The sequence below is a fragment of the Grammomys surdaster genome, unplaced genomic scaffold (genome assembly GCF_004785775.1).
Source record: "Grammomys surdaster isolate TR1022 unplaced genomic scaffold, NIH_TR_1.0 310, whole genome shotgun sequence".
NCBI lineage: Eukaryota > Metazoa > Chordata > Mammalia > Rodentia > Muridae > Grammomys > Grammomys surdaster.
In genome coordinates, this window is record NW_021604729.1 from 781,825 (window position 1) to 800,034 (window position 18,210).

The 18,210-nt window shown below is 48.8% G+C and overlaps 1 protein-coding gene across 3 annotated transcripts in view; it reads right to left on the reverse strand.

Moving 5' to 3' along the window:
* Vwce (von Willebrand factor C and EGF domains) overlaps positions 1–18,210 on the reverse strand; it is a 30,552-nt gene that overhangs the window by 11,441 nt on the left and 901 nt on the right. For all 3 annotated transcript variants that reach the window (XM_028777473.1, XM_028777474.1, XM_028777472.1), the window contains exons 3-13: positions 16,283–16,377; positions 16,096–16,185; positions 15,302–15,430; positions 12,182–12,298; positions 9,578–9,694; positions 8,673–8,801; positions 6,964–7,385; positions 6,791–6,884; positions 5,405–5,487; positions 3,259–3,346; positions 1,009–1,094 (exon numbers count right to left, since the gene is read on the reverse strand). In XM_028777473.1, coding sequence (XP_028633306.1) covers positions 1,009–1,094; positions 3,259–3,346; positions 5,405–5,487; positions 6,791–6,884; positions 6,964–7,385; positions 8,673–8,801; positions 9,578–9,694; positions 12,182–12,298; positions 15,302–15,430; positions 16,096–16,185; positions 16,283–16,377 — 1,450 coding nt within the window. The remainder of the gene's footprint in view (positions 1–1,008; positions 1,095–3,258; positions 3,347–5,404; positions 5,488–6,790; positions 6,885–6,963; positions 7,386–8,672; positions 8,802–9,577; positions 9,695–12,181; positions 12,299–15,301; positions 15,431–16,095; positions 16,186–16,282; positions 16,378–18,210) is intronic.

The following is an 18,210-nucleotide window of genomic DNA, read 5'->3' on the forward strand; positions in this document are numbered from 1 at the left end:
TGACAAAGAAATGTCTAGGGAGACAGAGGAGCAGAGGAGGGTGAGTCCTCTCAGGAAGCTGAAGGAAGGTCCTGGGGTGTTCTTCCTGTCCTAGCTGGGTCTCTATCATCTCTCACCCTCCCCCTTAAACCTAGTTCCAGCGAAACTCTCTCCTACCACCCTCCACTCCCACGCCTCTAATCTACTCTTCTCCACAGCTAGGAAACTGCCAGGCACCAACCTCATCACGCCACCCACCACTCCAAGCCTTAGCATCTTGGCCTGGTCCACAGTGTCTGCTGTCTGGGAGCCCTTCCCACCTGTCAGTCACAGATACCCTCCTGAGACAGCAAGAGTGCTTGGCCTCTTATGCCCAGACATGTCTGAGGCACAGCTGTGAGAGCCCAGCTCCTTCCTCTAAACTAGCACTCTCCACAGCACAGAGCGGTCCATGGGATGTGCTAAAAAGATGTCTTCCCAACATCCTCTCTGCCCTCTTCCACTTCCTCCTGAGGACACTCCGAGCTAGTAAATTACTGTATAATGACCACCTCTCCCAGCCTGCTCCCAGGGACCTGTCCTTAAGACACATTCCAGAAAAGCCCACCTGCCTCCAGTCTTCTCTGCTCCAACCAGAGGGCACAGCACTCTCAGAATTTCACCCATCAGGTTTCCACTGTCCCTCTCTCCTCCCAATAAGGCATGAGTATCCCATGCCCAGCCACGCCCACCTAGGCCATAGGCTGCCAGTCAGAGGGGACTGGTGCTCTTCTGGGCTGAGGATGTGTGTTCCCAGATCACGGTAAGTGCTCTGCCAATACAGAGCTGAAGATGAACGATTGGACCTCATGGAGACTGTGGTAAGGCATGGAAGATCCCTACAGGGACTACTGCTTCAATCTCTCCCTTTTGCTACACAGCAGGTTATCTTCTACACAGCAAAGCATCCTGGGTAAATTCCTATGCTACCCACCCAACTTTTTTCCCATCTTCTACTGAGTCAGCAGGTGTAGGAACCTCACACCCTACCTGGCAGACACAGGTGGTACAGTCGTCACCACCCCCACTGAACACAGCCCCGTCCGTGTACCACCGGCCATGGAAATAGCATCTCCCTGCAGGAGACAAAGGCAGGAGGGCTCAGGGCTTTCCAGATGGAGGAGCTAGAAGAGTGGACAGGTGGGCAGGAAGGGGTGGGTCAGCTGCCCCTTGCAAGAACTCAAGAGTGTTTGTCAACCTCCAAATCCCAGACCCCATAGAAGTTACTACCTAAAAACCTTCAAAAGAGGTCATTACCTAAGAGGCAGAGGGAGCCCTGACAGCTACAGAGTAAGAATCTCAAGAGGAGCTGTGCCAGACACTGGACAAAGAGAATCTTAAGATCTTCATTAGGATAAAACCAGCCCCCAAAGTCTGGAAAAGTATCAATCTATTCAGGCTGTCTTGGGTTCAAGTCCCAGCTACACATCTCAGAGCTGATGAGGGCAAAATACATGACTCTCTTGAAGCTACTGCCCTTCACTGTGTAAGGGAGCTGACAGTTCACACCTCACAGGTTTCACCCTGACTGTAGGAAAAGAAAATGAAACAAACAAACAAACAAACAAACAAACAAAAGCCCAATATGATATCTCCTGCCTTTTGTCCCAGCGCTAGGGAGGTGGAGACAGGTAGAACTCTGAGTTTGAGGCCAGCCTGGTTTACATAGTGAGTTCCAGGACAGACAGGGCTGCATAGTGAGACTCTGTCCCCCCAAAACCAAAAACAAGACAAGAAGAAATAACAGCCGATGGTAGTGACACACACCTTCAATTCCAGCACTTGGGAAGCAGAGGCAGGTGGATCTCTGTGAGTTCAAGGCCAGCTTGCTTTACAGAGTGAAGGACAACAAGGCTATTATGGAGAAATCCTGTCTGGAAAAACCAACAAGAAAAGAAAACAAACAAACAAAAAAGAATGTAATGTCTCAACAACTTGAGCCTGTATCCCTAGCTGCTTGGACGGCTAAGGCAGAGATGGAAAGCTCAGGCATGAGACCTTGTCTCAAAATGAAAAGTATAAAACGGGCTGGGGATGTAGCTCAGTGATAAGTACTCGAGTAGACTGCACATATCCTTCGGTTCAATCTCTAGTACTGTGAAAAAAAGTTTAAAGTTCATTTATTTGTTGGGGGAGGGGCATGATGTGGAGATGAGAGATCAACTTGCAGAAGCCAGTTCTTTCCTACCATACAGGTTCCAGGGATCAAACCCAGGTTATTAGGTACCTTTACCAGCTAAGTCATCCCACTGGACCAAGGTGATATATATTTTTTTTAAACGCCAGCTTTGAAATCGGGCAAATTTGAGTTGGAGTTTGGTGCCATCACTAGCTGTTGTGTGTCTCTAGACAGCGACTTAACTTCTCTGAATCTGTCTTTTCATTAAAATGCAGCAGTGAACAGATTTCTTTCATTGTGACAACTCAAGAATTCAACGGACCAAGAGGTGCCAGGTGCGCTAAACAGTAAGGGGCACGTGCTGATCGGGAACACCCTCTCCCGCTGATGAGATCACCGTTAGACTTAACTTGGAAATGGAGAAGGAAGAAAGTAGATAAGATTGGGGGAGATGTTAAGACAGGTTGTCCTTCCAGGTGTGTGTGGGGGCGGGGGGCGGGTGTTAAGACAAGTTCTCCTTCAAGTGAGAACTTTATTAGGGGAATTATGAATGATGCAGGCAAACAGGCAGCCCTGTGCAGCAGGGTTCCAAAGAGAGACAAAGAGAGGCATCCATTCTTCAGAAAAGAAGAATGTGTCCATTCTGAGGAAAGGGAGGATGCCCCACCCCACAAGGCAGTGGGTGTAGTTGGTGAGAAACGTGCTAAGAGTCAGGGGTCTGGCTGCTTCCACCCTGCAGCAACCTCATCCCTGTGGAGCCTGATGGCCCTGCTTAGCAGAAAGGCCTGGGATCCTAGCCATGTTCTTATGTCTCTGTTGGTTAAAAGAGATTCCTCCACACCCAGGGGCAGATCAATGTCAGAACTGGGCCCACAGCCCCTCTGCCTACACTCAAGATGTACTGTAGAGGCAGGGACAGGGGAAGGCCAAGCCGTGAGCATAGTGTGGCCAAGATACACAGAGGAGACACTAAAAATGAGTAATTGAGATCTATCTATCTATCATTCAATCACCTTTCTAAGGCAGGAGTAGGTCACCTCTCTCCTGCCTCAATACACACGCCAAACCCACTTCTTCCCCCCACCCCCCGCCCCAAACAACATTTCCCAAGAGTCACCTACCTGGAACACAAGTACAGCAATCTGACTGTGGGGAAGCCTTGCAGGGACCAGGGGGACACTCAGGAGAGATACAAGAAACGTTTCCAGCCTAAGGAAGCAAAAGATGGTGATGGGGACAAGGGTGGGACCAGGTTCACTGCCAACCATGCCTTTAATCCCAGCACATAGGAGGTAGAGGCAGGCAGATCTCTGTGAGCTTGCGGCCAGCCTGCTCTACAATGCAAGTTTTAGGTCAGCCAGGGCTACCTAATAAGACTTTATTCACTAAATAAATAAATAAATAAATAAATGTCAAGTTAGGAGCTGAAGAGATGGATCTGTGGTTAAAAATCCTTTCTACTCCTAGAAGGGACAGGACTTGGTTCCCAGCACCCAGTCAGGCAGCTTACAATAGTTCTAAGAGATCTGATACCGGCGCTGGAGAGATGGCTCAGCAGTTAAGAGCACTGGCTGCTCTTCCAGTTGTCCTGAGTTCAATTCTCAGCAACAACATGGTGGCTCACAACCATCTGTAATGGGATCCAATGCTCTCTTCTGGTATGTTTGAATAAAATAAATGGCTCTTAGAGAGAGCGAGAGAAGAAGAGGAGAGGGGGAAGGGAAAGGGGAGAAAGGAAGGAGGGAGGTCCTCTGCGAGCTCCTCTACAGACATACAACTATAAGTTAGTTGGGGAAATGGCTCAACAGTCGAGAGCACTTCTTGCTTCTGCAGAAGAACCAGGTTCAGTTCCCAGCACCCACAGGGTACATCACAGCCATCTGTAACTCCAGTTCCAGGGGATTTGACAGTCTCTCTTCTGGCCTCTGAGGGTACCAGGTACATAAGCAATGCACAGACACACATTCAGGCAAAACACTCATACAAATGAAAACATATCAATAAATCTTTTAAAAGTAAGTAACTAAAAAGTCAAAATAGTAAAGTATTTTTTTATTTTTTTCTTTCTTTTCTTTTCCTTTTTTCTTTTCTTTCTTTCTTTCTTTTTCTTTCTTTCTTTCTTTCTTTCTTTTTTTTTTTTTTTTTTAGAAAGAGTCTCACTATATAGCCCTACCTGTCCTGTCTTGGAATTCAACATGTAAACCAGGTTGGCCTCAAACTCAGAGGCATGCTTGCCTGTCTTCCAAGTCTTGAGATTAAAGACATGTGCCACCATACCCAGTATACAATATATCTTTTAAAGTAATTTTTAGTTGGGCAGTGGTGGTACACGCCTTTAATCCCAGCACTTAGGAGGCAGAGGCAGGCGAATTTCTGAGTTCGAGGCCAGCCTGGTCTACAGAGTGAGTTCCAGGACAGCCAGGGCTACACAGAGAAACCCTGTCTCGAAAAACAAAAAACAAAACAAAAAACAAAATTGGGAGAAGGCACACAAATTCCTCTTCTATGCATGTTTAACACACAAGAAGAGTGCTACTGGCATTCTCTGTGTCCCTGATCATACACCACCCCATCCACAACTGTGGTCAGCCCGGGAGCCGTGTTTAAAGGTAGCCAGAGAGTGGCAGCAAGGATTGGTAGACAAAGCCTAAAACAGACCTCAGTTCAAACCCAGTTCTACCAGCTCCCAGCCTCCATCTTTGATTCTACAGATCTGGGATAGCATCACCCACCCTGCATCTGCTGGGAGCCTCTGGTTAAGAAACAGGGGAAGGGCATCAAGGCTGTGCCTGACACATAGTGGGTGCTCAGAATCAGATTCACACAGGCAGCATCTGGCACCGGAAATGCTCATGATTACTCTCTGAGGAGTGTGAACTTGCCAGAAGCAAAAATACTCAAGAAGGCCAGGGCTTAATGGGGTTGCCCTCTCCCCGATGTGGACACCTTTGTTGTGGTAGTAAATATTTTGCCTAGAGAAAACAATGTCCCTGGGGAGGCTCCTGAGAGAGTTCTACCCTTCCCCTTCCCTAACAGATGGACCCTGTTCTGCCCTGGCTCTTGCATGTACAGCAGATGCCTCCCACGATCATGGGCCAGAGCTTGGATGCTTCTAACGACCTTCCCAAGCTCAATAGTTTTAGATCCAAAGCCGTGATGCAAGCTCCCTTCCAAGAAGAAGTTCATCTTGAACATCCAGTCTGTTCCCCTCCTTGACAACCGCCAAAGGTTAAGAAAACATGTGGTGGCGAATCCTGGGTTGCTTACCAGACAGACACACACAGTACAGTTCTCCTCAGGAGGTGAAAACACATCCCCTTCCGCTCGGATAGCACCACTGTGAAAGCAGCCTTTGAAAGACAAACAGGAGGTGGGGACATCAGCCTCCTCAAAGGAGAGGAAACCAGGTCTCTACTTTTCCAGGTGTAATACTTCTGGAAACTTCTCTCACCACCCTGGATGTGCCAGCAGTGGCAGACACAGGTCCCTTGAACTGGGTGGTCCTAGGACCACTGGGAAATAGCACAGGAGACACATACAAGGGTAGCTTGTGTCAGTGGCCTTGAGAGTGTTCCTTCAAGTGTGTCCTGAGAAAGTGGCATTTCGTTCGAATCACACAGGACATGCTAGGTTCAGAACATAGAATTCTAGCTCCGTTTACCCAAGCAGCCCAGCCCATGTCACGATGCCTTTCTGCAACTCAGCTATTATCACCATAAAATGGAAATATCACTATGTACCCAGCAGGAGGACTGAAAGGATCCAAAATCTTGGTTATAAAAAGAACTCAGCTCTTCCCATCAGGGCCCCATACATAGGTGGGACACGGTAGAAAACGGAAATGATCTCCAAGACAGCAATTTAGTCACTGTCTCAGCAAACCCTGGAAAGATTTTTGGTTTTGTGGTGCTGGAGACTGAGTTAGAACTTACCTCACACATATTAGGCAAGCACAAAGCCCCACCCTAGCCCCAGCCCCAGCCCCAGCCCCAGTCCCAGCCCCAGCCCCAGCCTCAGCCTGTGGGAGGAAAGTGAAATGACTATCCTCCAGCAATGTAGGGACAGGTAGGGAAAGAAACAGTCAACAGAATGCATGTGCACCCAGTGGAAGGAAGGAAGGAAGGAAGGAAGGAAGGAAGGAAGGAAGGAAGGAAGGAAGGAAGAAAGAAAAGGAGGGAGGGAGGGAGGGGAAGGAGGGAGGGAAGGAAGGAAGAAAGACAGGCAGTCAGGCAGGGTGGGTCAAGAGTGGCCTGATGGAAGGGTCTCTTGAAGAGCACTTCAGCCGGGCAGTGGTGGCACACACCTTTAACCACAGCACTTGGAGGCAGAGGCAGGCGGATTTCTGAGTTCGAGGCCAGCCTGATCTACAGAGTGAGTTCCAGGACAGCCAGAGATATACAGAGAAACCCTGTCTCGAAAAACCAAAAAGAGCTCTTCAGCATAAACAAGTGGTTCTCAAAGTGAGATTCCAGATCAGCAGCAGCAACACAAGGAGCTTGGTAGCATTGCATGTTCTCAGACCCCACCCATGAACCTCTAATCAGAATCAGCATTCCAGGTGATTGCAAGGAGAAGTTGAATAATAAATAGCCCTTGGGCTGCAAGAGGCGAGGAAGAAAGAGCAGGGTTGTGTTCCTCCCCATCAGCTCTTACCAGTGCAAGAGGGGCAGCACCCCCCATCGCTCGGGGGAATTGGATGGGAACAGGTAGAGTCACACCTTACTTCTCCACAGGTCACCTCTCCATCCTGGATGCACAAGGAGGAGTTGCAGCCCTGGGCAGACCCCAGACACTTCCCTAGGGCAGCCTGGGGACTTCACACCTACCTGGCACAAGCACTGAGAACACCCCGGCTGGAATTGGTTCCAGCGGCTCCCTGATTCATATGTGGCTCCCAGGTGCCAGCAGGACCTTGCTCCCAGCTTTGGGCTTTCAGGACCCCTAGGTGAGGAAGGGGTCCCGACAGCCTCCCCCTGGAGGAGTGAGGGGGGTCCAAGGGTCCCCAGTGGGGAGGAACTTGGCACTGGGGTGGATATCAACTGTGTGTGAAAGAATGTGGGAAGGGCCTGGGTGGTAGATGGCTGACTGATTGTTCTAACTCCAGTGGGGTATCCTGGGGCCCCTGGAGGAGGGCTGTGTCCTGGGGACAGGGCAGGCCGGCCTGCCTCAGGAAGGAGCAGGGACATCTTAGCAGGATGCTGCCGGGGCTGCAGGATGGCAGATGGGGCCAGAACGGCTTTCGGGAAAGCTGAAATGGAAGCACAGGGTCTCCTGAGGGAGGCAGCAGGGGAGGAGGTGGGGTTCGAGAGTCCTAAATAGGTCCAGCAGTGTCCTCAGCAACACAATGTAACTGATGGTGAACTAGAGTCCACAGCGACAGCCATAAGGGAAGAAGGCTGGGAAAGCACTAATAGGCAAGAAAAGATCCTAAGCCAGTGACAAGAGAGTCTGGCAGCCCCAAGATTCGGCTGCACTCCCTTTCTTAACAGCTACAGGGGAACTCAAGTTTTCCTGAGGCTAGAAGACCTCCTGGATCCATCCTGAGAACAACTCTCCCCAACTGCCACGGGCTGGGGTTTCAGTATGTCCCCCCTGCGTCCCATCTAGCTGTGGCTTCCCTGCAGGGGAGCTAGGGCTCAGGATGAGGGATCACCAGAGGGTTCCCTCCAGCGGCACTGTAGGCACTGTAGACGGTCACCTTGCGGGAGGAGGCTCCTGTCCCCACATAAATACCTGGAAACTGAACAGGCATTTTCCCTGCAGATGAACACCTACTGTTCCTCGTCACAAACCTTATTACTGTTTTGTCTTTGTCTTTCCTTTTTACCATTTGTAGGCAGTGGTCGGGGAACAGTGAAAGGGAAAGGACTGGATAAAGAAGCTGAAGGGTGGAGCTGGAGAGCCATCTCAGAGGTTAAGGGCAATGGCTTCTCTTGCAGAGAAGTTCCCAGCAGCTATGGATTGACGGACACAATCCATAGCCCCAGTCCCAGGAGATCACTTCTAGCCCTTCTGGAGTACATGGTACACATTCAAACAAGCAGGTAAAAACACTTATAATACACATATAATAAATCTTTTTAAAAACCCCAAACCTTTTATTTAAAAAAAAAAAAGCCAGGATGGAGAGATGGGTCAGTGGTTAAGGGCACTTGTTGCTATTGCAGAACACACAGGTTTGGTTCCCAGCACCCACGTGGTGCTGTAACCCCAGTTCTAGGGGATCTAACAACCTCTTCTGACCTCCACAGGCACCAGACACACATATATAAACAGGTGGATGTGCATATGCATAAATTTTTTTGTAAATACATTTTTAAAATGTAAGGGAAAAGGGAAAGTGAGAAAAGAAAAGGGGGGGATTTTAAATGAGTTTGGCGTGGAGAGGGCCTGTGGTTAGGGGTAAGGTCTGGTACCACAAGGGCAGAACCAAGATCTATAAGGTATAGTTTGGGGCCAGAAGAACAAGATCTATGGAATGGGCTGAGAAGGCAGGACTTAGAGCTAGAGGGTAGGTCTGGGGCCTGGTACTCACCTTCACAGGACACACGGTCAGCTTGAAGCCTGAAACCAGGTCTACAGGTGCACAGGAAGCTGCCCACAGTGTTATGACAGGTGTGGTGACAGACTCTCCTCTCCTGCGGTCTCCGACACTCGTTTACATCTGTGGGAGTGTCTTGCTGCCTTACCTTGGCCATGGTGCCCTTTCTCCTCCTGTTCCAGAACTCAAAAGCCTGGGAGAGTTCACCTGCAAAGCTCTTATAGAGTCTATCCAGGATACAAGATGTGATTCAGAATCACATCTAGGAGTGGGGCTGGTATCCATTGACAGTATTCTTGGGAGCTTCATGCATCCAGGGGGTGAGTGTGCATCTATCTCATCCCAGGACCATGAGCTCAACCCTGGTGGGAATCTCATTTCCAAATCTTCTGCTGTCTGGCATTCCTTTGTAAACAGTGTCTCAACTCTCACTGTGCTGTTCAATGCAGGTTCAAGACAAATACTTAACCCACTAGTACAAGGTCTTTTTCAAGTTTATGGGACCCCACTTTTGGTAATAGGGATTACCAAACATCTAGAAATTTCTAATGGGCTGAGAAAACAGGAGTCTCCTTCAAAAACCAAAGGAACCAAAACATAAAGTACTTTCTTTACCCCAGGAAGCAAAGGCAGCCAAGAAAATGGGTGAGCAGAGAGAAAACCTTGATGTGTATCTGAGAGAGCAACAAAGAGACTCTAACAGGTTGAAAAAGATGGCCAGGAAAGGCCCGGCTTGGGGTCTTTCAGGCAGAGAGAACCAACTGTGGGATGGGAATGCTTTGAGCAAAGGTTCCACAGGACCAGAAGGTTCAAATGTTGGTCTTTCTAGGTTCCAGACTGACCCGTCCATCTTCATGATTGGCATCCTAAGTGTACCACCCACAGGCCAAAGATCTCACCTATACAGGAGTGTCGGTTGCCATGGAGGTGGAAGCCAGCACGGCAGGAGCACTTATAGCTTCCAATGCTGTTCTTACATCTCTGCTGACAGGGTGTTCCCAGGCATTCATCAGTGTCTGTGAGGGGAGAAGACAAAGCTGGCAGCCATCTCTCCACAGGACTTGGGATCCTCTCATCCCTCTCCCTCACCCAACTCAGGGCCACTAGGGATCAACTTCTAGACTCCCCTACCAGCTGATAGTCTCTACCCTCACCATGCCACCCCAGCCCAGGCTGCCTTGTCTGTAGGCTGAGGACCAGACACAGCCCTCCTGAGTCCTCTACCTCTATCTGTGTTCCTCTGGAACCATCTTCCTGTGATCTCCAGAAGGTCCTTACCTAAGACCACCTGCAATGGGCCACTATCTGCTCCAAACCTCTCAGGGCCTCCCTCAATAAGCAGCACTCATGGGACTTTTAAACGTAGCCACAGGAGCCAGTGAAATGGCTCAGCAGGTAAAGGTGCCACCCTCAAAGCCTGTACCATCTCTGGGGCCCACATGATGGAAGAGCTCCCAAAAGATGTTCTTTGACCTCCACATGCACACTTAAAGGCCAGAAAAATAAAGAAATAACATAGACAAGGTACATAGAGTCGTTCCCAGCCCTCAGCTTCACTCTTGCTTAGTTTTCCACCTCTTCCAAACACATCCTGTTCTAATAGGGCCTGGGCTTAGATTCATATTCTGTCTACCCTGAATGTCCTTCTCTCTTTGTCTGGGTATAAAAGAAATATTCTGCACACTTTAGAACCTTCTTCCTCAGAGCCCCTGATGTAGAAAATCACCCAGGCTGTTGTTTGAAGCAGCAAGAGAACTAGAAATAACATCCCCCCATGCCCCTCCCCCACACCCCTCCCCCACAGCAGAAGAACCCATAAAGTAAGGAACACTTGCCCCACAGAGAACCAAGAAGCAGTTAAAGAAAACAAATCAGGTCTGTTTACCTGATGTGGGAAGATCCTTAAGACCAATCAACTGTTCATGGGAAAGAAAATTGGAGAAGAAACTGGGACCAGACTCCCAGCTCCAATGTGAGTGTGAGTTATGCTGCAGTGTTCTTATCAATAATGGAGACAAACAGAACCAGCTTTATAATTGTGCAGATAGGATGAAAAGACACACGGAAAGTGCTTAGCCTGGTACCCAGCCTGTGAGTTTGGTAGTTGATATGCCTGTGTATATGCGTATGTAAGGACATGGGGTTAAGGGAGGTATGCAGGCAGGGCATCTAAAAAAATCCATGACTGAGAATCCATGCTGAAAGCAAACTTCCCAAGGTACTTCGGAGGTAGGGCTTTGGGAGATAGGATTAGATGATATCACAAGGGTGGGGCCTTAATGATGAATTAATGACCTTAGAAGAGTCACTAGAGCACCCTCAGTCCCTCTCTCTTGCCATCTTGTGAGGACGCAGCAAGACCATCTTCTTCAAGCCAGAAAAATCCACAGTAAAGCCAGTCAGTACCTTGACCTTGGACTCTGGCTGTCCAGGGACTGAGAGAACAAATCCCTGTGGTCTGTGCAGCAATGTATTAGGGCAACTCAAGCAGACTAGGAAAGCAGGGTTCTTTAGGGCGTGCAGAGAATGGTGATGGGAGAGGAGACCTGGGACTCCCACCACAGTGCTCGAGCTTCTTGTGTTTTCTGAAACTTTGTCTCCTCTGCCTTGTCGAGTGAGACTGTGATGGGAAGCATCCTCACATATTCATGCAAATCAAAGTCCCTTGGAAAGGATGACTGTTGTAAAAGATCTCACCCTGTCGGGTGTGTTGGGTGTGCTGTCATACTCAAGGGGGAAAGGCAGGAGAGTGACAGGTGGAAGTCAGACTGGGCTGCACAATAACACTCTATCTGCGGAAAAGAAACCAAAGGAAGACATCTTCTTCCTGGGCACCCACAGCCCTAATACATTGTCCCAGTCTTTTTCTTTCCCAAACCACAAGAATGGAGGGTGGGTCCTACAGGTACCCACAGAGCCTTGACCAGTACCAGGGCAGGAAGAAGCTACAAAACCAGTATGTGACAGAGACCATCACAGGCTCCTCTCACAGTTCCTCTGGAACCACACACAGCCTGCTGCCCTCCCTTCTCCATCTTGGTGCCTCTTGCCCTGGGTGCATCTGCCCCTTGTTCTCCCTGAGACCATTCCCCTATTCCCATCCTTCCTCACGGCAAAAGCAGAAGAGTTTAGAGCGTCTTAGTTCAGAGCAAGTCCACCAGGAATGTTGGGCACGGGCACAGTGGCACGTGTCTTTAATCCCAGCACTTGGGAGTCAGACAGGTGGGTCTCCATGAGTTCGAGGATAATGTGGTCTACATGTTTCCAGGACAGCCACAGACATGTAGGGAGATTCTGTCTCTAAGAAACAAACCAGAGTCCACTATGCTGGACTCAAAGCCTAACTCCATTTCTTCCTAAAAGAATGGGTGCAAGTAAACCTTTGTTTTCCCCAGTATAGCAGGATTGACACAGCATCCTTCTCAGAAGACTATGACTGGAGAATGTATCTTAAGGGACCTGGCAGGGCATAGAAACCACTCCCAACACCTCTACCCACTCACCTTGGCAAGTATGACGATCAGCAGACAGTTGCATGCCTGGCCCACATTCACACACGAAGCCACCTTCTGTGTTCACGCAGTGGCCCTCACAAGATGAGCTTAAACACTCATCAATGTCTGGGAAAAGAAAACCCTTTGCACAGCCCATTCTAACAATGGCCATAACTCTGGGAAAAGTGACCCCACATGAAAGTTACATGTGGAAGATGCAGCATCAATCTGCAAAGTGCCATGGCCATGAGTCATGCAGCCCCAGAAAGAAGAGATAATAGGACAGGGGGACTGGCCCTTACTTCTAACCCATGCAGGCAAGTTAGATGGGGGTGGGGAGCAGAACTGAGGCAGAACCATTCTGATGGCCACTGTGTGACAGCCTTCAGGTCCCCTAAAATGACAGGGCCCAGTGGACAATGTCATTCTGATAAATGTTCAGCAAACTCCAGGTGTGAGCAGGAGACTCAGAGAGGGGCCACTCACTGTCAGACTTTGTACGGCCACTCTAAAGCCCAGTGAGGGCAACATACGTGCTGCTGTGCTGCTCAGACATGACTTGCCACAACAGGTGCATCCTGAAAGAGTGTGGGACTAGGAGAACCAGGAGCATCAATAGAGGCCTATCTGGGTGGGGAAGGATCTGAGGGTTTAGGAAATAGCAGCTGGGCTCCAGCCCTCCACATGCACACACACATGTAAGTAAGTCGGGGGGGGGGTGCCTTAATGAAACCCATTGCCTTGAATCCTAAGCTAAAATTCAGTTTTAAACTCTAGGGGCTGTAGCTGGTCTTTGCTACTTTGTGTGTTCTTCTTTTCCCCACCCTTTATCCCCCAGGTTTCATCCCCTAACACTGGATAGGAGACAAAGAAGGAGAGAAGAGAAGGGTCGGGGGAGAGATTCCTGAGTCTCATTTCTTTCCTAACCATTCCTCCCAGGATACAGCCCAGTCCTTTCAAATACTTCTCCCAACTGTTCCTCCCACAGTTTCCCAAGTCTGTTTGAATAGTCCCTCCCCCCAGTTTTCCCCATACCATCAGCTCCTCACTGTAACAACTGTCCTCTTGAGTCGACTGTCTCCTAGCTCTATCTTCAGCACCGACGGCCTCCTGTCACTCTGCTAGTGCAATTCCCTTCCATATCTCCCTCCAACACTTTGGAAAGAGAATCGTTTCTGGGCCAGCTCTAACTCAGGCGATCACCTTGTCTGCTTTAGTCCCTGGGAATGAGCCTATCTTTCTCCCTTCCCTTGACATTTTTCTTCCACTTTTTGCTTCTCAAGCTTCTCCATTTCCACCTGTATTTTCTTCCTAGTTGCCCTGACGGTCTTTCAACATCTTTATAAACAAAATAGCCCAAAATGAGGAAAAGGAGAGAAAGAAGGGAAAAAAATCTGCTGTTGAAAACCATGTGGTTCATGTCCCAACATCAGCCTCAGCAAACACCCTGAAGCAAAGGCGGTGGGAAGAGAGCTGGGTTTGTGAGTGGGAGCAAGCAGCTGGGGCAGAAAATACAGTGAGGAGATGGCTGAGCCAGGAGAGGCTGAGCTAAGCAGATAGGCTAGAACAGTGAAAGAAATTGGATTCAGGAATCCCATTTTTTCTCTCTCTCTCTCTCCTTTCTCCTTCTTTGTCTCCTATCTAGTGTTAAAGGATGAAATCAGGGGATAAATGGTGGGGAAAAGAAGAACCCACAAAGTAGCTAAGACCAGCTACAAGGAGTTATTACCTCATCTTATAAAGCACACACATATATAAGCCTTATACACACATTTATACACGTCCAGATAAAGGAACAGAGAAAACATTTCATTTTATTAGGTTAAGGCTCCAGAAAAACATTCATTTTCAACATCCTGCTTACTTTCAAATACATCCAAATGAATTCTCATTTACTTTACTATTCACTGAGAGACCAGTAAATGTTACTGTTAAAACTTCAAAAAGGGCAGGTGGAGTGGCTCATGCCTTTAATCCCAGCACTTGGGAGGCAGAGGCAGGCGGATCTGTGAGTTTGAGACCAACTTGGTCTACAAAGTTTAATCTTCTCTCAAAACCAATAAACAAAAAACAAAAAAACCAAAACAGAACAAACAAACAAATAATCAAAAAATCTCCAAAAGGGGACAAGGGAAATGGTTTGGTTGATAAAGTGGCTGCTGTTCAAACATGAGCTCAGACACCCCAGCATCCACATAAAAGCACAGTTGACTCCCTGGAACTCATTAGCCAGCCCAGTCAAGTCAATGAGCTCTAGGTTTAATCAGAGACCCTGATTCAAAAAGTAAGGTAGAAGGCTATGGAGGAATACAGTGATAACTCTGGCCTCCACATGCCTGGGGTCATACATACATGCAGATGTACACACCGCACATACAAAAAACAAACAAAAAACCAAAACCACCTACAACCAAGCTTTTGCCTCTGAAGAGATGGGCAAGAAACTGGTCATAGTAACCATATCTGGCAAAAGTTATACACTCTGCCTATAGTGACTTTTAAAATCAAGAAAACAAATCATGGAGGCTAGAAAGATGGTTCAGCTGTTTAGAGTACTTGTTCTTGCAGAGGACCCTGGTTCAATTTCCACCCACCCACATTTCAGCATCAGTTCCAAGGGATCTGATGACTTCTTCCAGCCTCGTAGGGCACTCCACACATATGGTACATGTACATGTAGGCAAAACACCCACACACATAAAATAATTTTCAAAAACTTAAACCACCCCAGTATTTAAAAAACAAAACAAATAATACTTTGACAAAATAATTACTGAGCTTTAGTTCCCTCAGCTTTCAAATGTCAGCTGACTCCAATCCTGGTTCCATGCCCCTCTGTGAGCCCAGCACCATGGACTTTCTTACTCAATGCCCCTGTTACATTGGAGCTGTCTTTGTCCTTGTCTCCCTGCCCCATATCTGAAAGCTGCCTGATAGCAGCCACTATTTGATCACCTGTAACCTCAGTTGCAGCTCTGCTCCTGTCCACAAGTACTTGTGTGATAACAGGAGGAATATATACCCAGGCTGCGTGCTTCCCTGCCCCTCTCTTCCTGGTGCTGGACTCTAGCTGGCTCAGGGGGAAGAGACCATTCCACCTTCCCCTCCCCCCACTTCCATGCCTCTCACCAGCACACCGGATACCAACAGCTGTCTCAGTCATCAAGAAGCCCACAGGGCACACCCGGGCTACCTCCTGACAGCCACCATGGTTACAGGTGAGATCACAGCCATACTCCCCGCAGGATCCATGGGTTTCTACAACAAACAGCACGGGGGTGGGGTGGGGTGGGGGTGTCAACACAGCAGCACAGCAGGTGTCAGCCCTGATGTCTCAGATGTCCTTGAGCTTCTCCAGAATTCTGATGCTGTCTGGGACTTCCCACCCACCTCTACTAGGCGCTAGCCATGTTGACGGTTAACTTCACAAGATCTTGAATCAAATTGAAAACCTCTAGTCATGTCTCTGAGGGAGTTTCTAGACTGGGTTGGGATGGGGAGACACACTAACTGTGGAAGGCAAGATTCTGTATGTTGTGAGTGGAACTAATGAGAAAGAGGGCTAGCACCAGGTTTAAATCTCTGCTTCCTGCCTGTGCAACGTGAACGACTGCCCTACTCTCCTGGCGCCGTGCCTTCTCCACCCTGATAGACTGTTCTCTTGAACTCTGAGTCAAAATTAACCTTTCCCCCCTTTAAGTTGCTTTTATCAGTTATTTCATCACGGTTCTAACAAATGTAGCTAATACTTCAAGGGACCCAGGAAAAGCCAAAACTTCTTTGTCTCAGCAGTCAAATAGGTATGAAAATGCCTACCAAACAAGATGTCTTGAAGATGCCAAGCTAGAACCTATCTCAAGTCCCCAATGCCAGGCACAGAATCTTCAAGTTATTTGGTGGTTCCCTTTGTCCATCCCAGTTACCTGGGCAAGTGGCCCCTTGCTCTCCATCCTGGCAGGAGCAGACATTGGGGGCGATGCAGATGCCACTCCCACAGCCAAAGGAGCAGAGGGCTGAGAGGAAAGATGTAGGTGAGGGAGCCCATACTGGCAGTGCACAGCACTGGTGTGTGCTGAGAAGGCTTGGGTCACGGGGATGGATGGTACTTACGCAGGGTACAATGCCCACTGCCCATGGAAGGGGCCCAGCCAGGGCAGCAGCCACTCCCAAAGCCAGAGAGACAGACATGGGGGCCCAGACGACGTCTGCAAGAAAGAGAGCACTCTCCACAATTTGTATAAAGAGAACAAGAGATGTTCCCAACTTATCCACTGGTTTAAATGACCCACAATCCCCCCGACCGCCACCCCGGGGATGGGACCAGACAAACATGTAAGAGAACAGATATAATCTATGAACACAGAGCAAAGGAAATCAAGGAGAGACAGGAAGAAAAGATGAAGAGAGACTGTAGCTGAGCAGCATGGGGGTGGCTGCGTTAGGTCCTCTCCTCTCATCACTCAGATGGCTGAGACAGGAGGATCACAAGTTTAAGGCCTGTCTGGGCTATTTGATGTGTTCAAAGCCATCTTGGGCTATCTAACTATATTTTTTTGTTATCATTGTTTTGGTTTCCTGTCTGGGACTTACTATATAGACGAGGCTGGTCTGGAACTCACAGGGATCCACCTGCCTTTGCTGCCTGAGTGCTGGGATTGAAGATGTGTACACCACACCCAGAAATAAAATGTCTAACTCACTCATTCTCATCCCTCACATGAGTCTTTTGTTCACATCTTCTTTCCCAAAGCCTCTCTCGCTGACCTTAGCCTGCTCTACTGTTCTCCACAGTCCTTTCTAGGACACTCGCTTACTTACTAATTTCATGACATCTTCGTTGTCCATCTCCTCTTTACTCCCCGAGGACAAGGGCTTCATATCTGTTCAGTTCTACATCTAAAGTACCTCATAACTAATCAATTAATAAAGGAAGAAAGCAGGTCGGTCCGAGTGGCATTCCCCTAAAATGCCAACAAGGTACCCCACCCTCTGGAGCTTCAGGTGACCTGGAGCCAGTGTCTAAAAGTGTCAAAATGTCAGTCTGTAAGGCCATGAATATGTTACTGCCCTTGATTTCAAAAGACAGCGAGGACCCAGGTGATGGGAACGGAGCTTAATAAGGGCTCTGGGAGGGCTTGTGGAGCCTTGAAGAGAGTCAGGAGAGGGTCACTGGAAGGATAGCTCTCCTGCTGCATGAGAAAGAAGACCAGAGACTTAGTATGAAAAGGAGGAAGGAGAGGGCGATGCAAACGGATGGAACAGCCTGAGCATGGGCTAGAGGGGAGATTAACAAGAGCTAGGACTTCTGGAGCAATGGAGCAAGGACCACGCAGAGCAATAGGCACCAGATGACTTTTCCCACATACTCAGAGCTGACGGGAATTTCATCCCACCAACCAGAAGACCCACTATGCCTGTCCATGTCAGACACAAATGATATAGGACAAGACAAATTTGCCTGGCTCTTAGGATTCTTAATCTGTGTCAAATGTGGAAACCTAGGGAGAACCATGGCAGTATAGAAAAGTTTGCTGGGGACCATCCCTGGGCCAAGTCTTTTTCTGTCTCAGAAGTCAAAACCAGTGAAGATGAACTAGACTGACAGTGACGTCACACATAGAAAAGATGATAGCAACAGCCGAGGAGGAGAGTCTGGCAGCCGGGGATCCACAGAACAACTAAATAGCTAAGCCAAAGGGGGCTCTGAATGGGACGCGAGGTGTCATCGAAGTGGAAAATGGTAGAGTGTCTGTGGAAGCTGGTGGCATTCCACCTCAGATAGACAGGGGGAGGATGCCCACCAGAAAGCCCCAAGGAGCTTTTTGTGTGTGACATGGTGATGCCAGGGAGACAGGTGGTGGGAGACTGAGCCTGCGCTAGGCTGGCTCAGTCTGCAGGAATTGCAAGAGATTGCAGAACCCACGTGTAGAGCTGTAAGCCCTTCCTTCAGGGCTGCCCCTGCTGTGCACCCCTGGGAAGATGTGGCCGAGGGCCAGGCCACCCGCTGACACCGTGTTCCCTTTCTATAAGCATCACGC